The 2,969-nt window shown below is 40.2% G+C and overlaps 1 protein-coding gene across 1 annotated transcript; it reads right to left on the minus strand.

Moving 5' to 3' along the window:
* Window positions 1-1,216: 1,216 nt before the first annotated feature.
* Window positions 1,217-1,983, minus strand: LOC107299082 (actin-binding Rho-activating protein-like). Its single transcript, XM_015828449.1, has one exon. The coding sequence runs from the start codon at window positions 1,925-1,927 to the stop codon at window positions 1,217-1,219; it is 711 nt and encodes a 236-aa protein (XP_015683935.1). The 5' UTR covers window positions 1,928-1,983.
* Between the last annotated feature and the right edge of the window lie 986 nt (window positions 1,984-2,969).

A 2,969-nucleotide genomic window follows, 5' to 3' on the forward strand; every position in this document is an offset into this window, starting at 1 on the left:
GGACAGCATACGGCTGTCCCAGCCCTCAACCTTCTGCCCTGCAGATGTGTCCAAAACCAATTTTCCATTGGGAAAATTGGGCTAGCAAATAAAAACAGGTAGAAGTGCCTAATGGTTTCCTCTGCCATCATTCTAGAACAGACATGTCAAACTCGCGACGTCACGTGACGTTACGCAACCTATTGGGACTGTTTTGCCATTGCCGGCAATGGGGTGGGCGCGGCTTCTGCGTGACGTGTCCAGCCCACGGGCTGGCAATTTGACACCCCTGTTTTAGAATAATAACTTTATTGTCACTTTAAATGTACACTAATCGGCATACATTAAAATGAAGCTTCGTTGCATACAGCTCTCAAAGGGTTCTAAAACGGGTTAAATTGTATCTTTGCAGAAACTTTCCTATTCCAAATATAACTGCCTTAGTTCTTTTTTAAAAATGGATCTAATTAAATATTAATGCAAGCAACTTTTAGATTCTTGCAATTTTTTTGGAAGATATAAAGCATTTTTCATATTTAAAGTTTGACCTCTTCCTGTATCCTTTCCATTTTCGCTTTCTGCTCCTACATTTTCATTTTGGCTTCAGATAAAAAGGCTACTTGGCGATAAATGAATGCTTCTGCTATGGAGAAACTTCATCCCTTCTGTGGCCTATTTATACATGTCAGCTCATAATTTAGACCCCCTCCAATCATTTCCTCCCTCCATTAGTGTTCCAAAATATGACTGACCTGGCACTGAATAGAATAAATCACATACTGACACAGGAAGTCCTCATCTTAGAACCATTTATTTAGTGACTGAATTTACAATGGCATTGAAAAAAATAACATGATTGTTTTTCACAGTTATGACTGTTGCAGCATCTCCATGGTCTCGTGATCAAAATTAACAACTGGCTGCTATTTATGACAGTTGGAGTGTCCTGGAATCAAGTGATTACCTTTTGTGACTTTCTGACAAGCAAAGTCAATAGGGAAGCCAGGTTCACTTTACAACTATGTTACTAACTTAGCAACTAAGTGATTCACATAACAAATATGACAAGAAAGATAATAAAATGGGGCAAAAATCACTTAACAACTGTCTCAGCAATGGAAATTGTAGTCATAAGTCAAGGACTACTTCTGTTTGTGCTGACTTCAGAAAGCACTAACGTGTTTACACAAAAGCATTTTCTTATTAACAAGGCAATTTTGGAGAATACAGTAATTACTTACAGTGAGGCCAGGGGATGTTTTATCCTCACAACACTCCGTATTTCTTGGATATTATTATCTGTGTCTAGTCCATCCTCTGTGTCTTCACCATAGCCGCTGTCTTCTGTATCTAAACTGTTGCTCCGATAGTCCTGTAGTTCTTCTTGTTCCAAATGTTTCCATCCCTTTGTCATCTCTGATACCAAATTAGAGCACTTTCTCCTTCTTGTAGGAGACATTTTATTACTAAGGATTTGATCAATATTTTTAGGGTCATTGATGATCTTTCCTGTCTCAGCAAATTCATCTTGTTCATATTTGTTGCTGAGAAGACCAATGCCACTACTTCTTTCAGAGAGTGACCGTACTACGCTTTTGGTAACTTCTTTACTTCTAATATTAAATTTCTCAAGAGCTTCTGTTGACTCATTTGGACTTTGTTTTCCATCTTCATTTGACGCTTGTTGTTCTGAGGGAAATTGTATCTCAGTTTTTGACTCATCTTTCTTGAAAGTTGGCAAATGTTTCGGAGGTGTCCACTCTCTTGGATCATTTGGTAATTTCTCTTCATTAGGTACCCATCCACTAGGTTCCTGGGCTTGCTTGGTGTTGTGTTCACTTGCCCACTGCTGCCAACCTTTTGCCAAGCTGATAACCAAGCTAGTCATTCGGATTTTTTTGATGGCCCTCTTGGAAGGCGTGGTATGCTGGTGTTCTTCTGGTGGCATGGCTTTGATTATGGTTTTCCAACGTTTGCTTATGTTAAAACTCAGTTCAGATTGTTTCTTGTAGCAAATGACAAGCAGAGAAGGATTGTGGAGATTTAAATAGAAGGGTGGGCTGCATGAAGCTAGAAAGTATGGGAAGCATTTCTCACATAGAGCCTTACTCTGACAGTGATCTTTTTTTAAAAGGCCCAGCTTGTATTTCAGCACAGCAGTTGGACACTTGATATGGTAAATATGAGTGACGTAGTTCCCTCATGTGTCAGATGCAGCTGTGGTGGAAATTAACAGAGGCATCTTATACATTTAGTTTGACAGTGAAACGTGTTCATGCTTTGCCTTCCTAAAGAAATGGCCCTTGCCTAATTAGATAGTTTCTCTTTGCTGACTCCAGAAAAGCAAATGAGAGCATTTGGAATTACAATTCAAGAGGCTTTTACTTTTAACTAACAAACTTTGTGACTTTGTAACAATGCCAGATTACTAAGCCCATAAAAGGTGACTCAGATACGGCTCTTCCAATTGACTGTGCTTCATTGAAGGAAAGAAACCATATTAGTGCATTAACAAAATGCTTCTCACTATTTTTTCTGCATTTGTGAAACCCCATTTCACTCAGAAGTCTAGGACAACTCGTCACAGTCAACTCACCACAGCCATCTCGTCATGGCCAACTCCCCATGGCCAGCTCGCTGTGGGACCATTCTCCACAGGATAATCCATGCAGAATAACTCAAAGCGGTAACTGTTATCTGCCACTGTTTCTTCTACATTATTTCCATTTTTGCCAATGTCAAAGAAACAGTGGCAGATAACATTTTTCACATTGCATTATCCCATGTGGAATTGTTCACTGTGAGTTGTCCTGTATAAGTTGGCCACAGCGAGATGGGTCCAGTGAGATGGCCGTGGTGAATTGGCTGCAGCAAGATGGTCATGGCGAGGTAGCCTTGGCGATTTGACCAAAGCGAGTTGTCCCATTCCGCCCAAGTTTGGCTTCCAGGAGCTCAATAGAAGTATCAAAAAGGGGTTCTATAGGGACAGA

This window comes from Protobothrops mucrosquamatus, unplaced genomic scaffold (genome assembly GCF_001527695.2).
Source record: "Protobothrops mucrosquamatus isolate PMUCROS unplaced genomic scaffold, P.Mucros_1.0 scaffold4515, whole genome shotgun sequence".
Lineage (NCBI taxonomy): Eukaryota > Metazoa > Chordata > Lepidosauria > Squamata > Viperidae > Protobothrops > Protobothrops mucrosquamatus.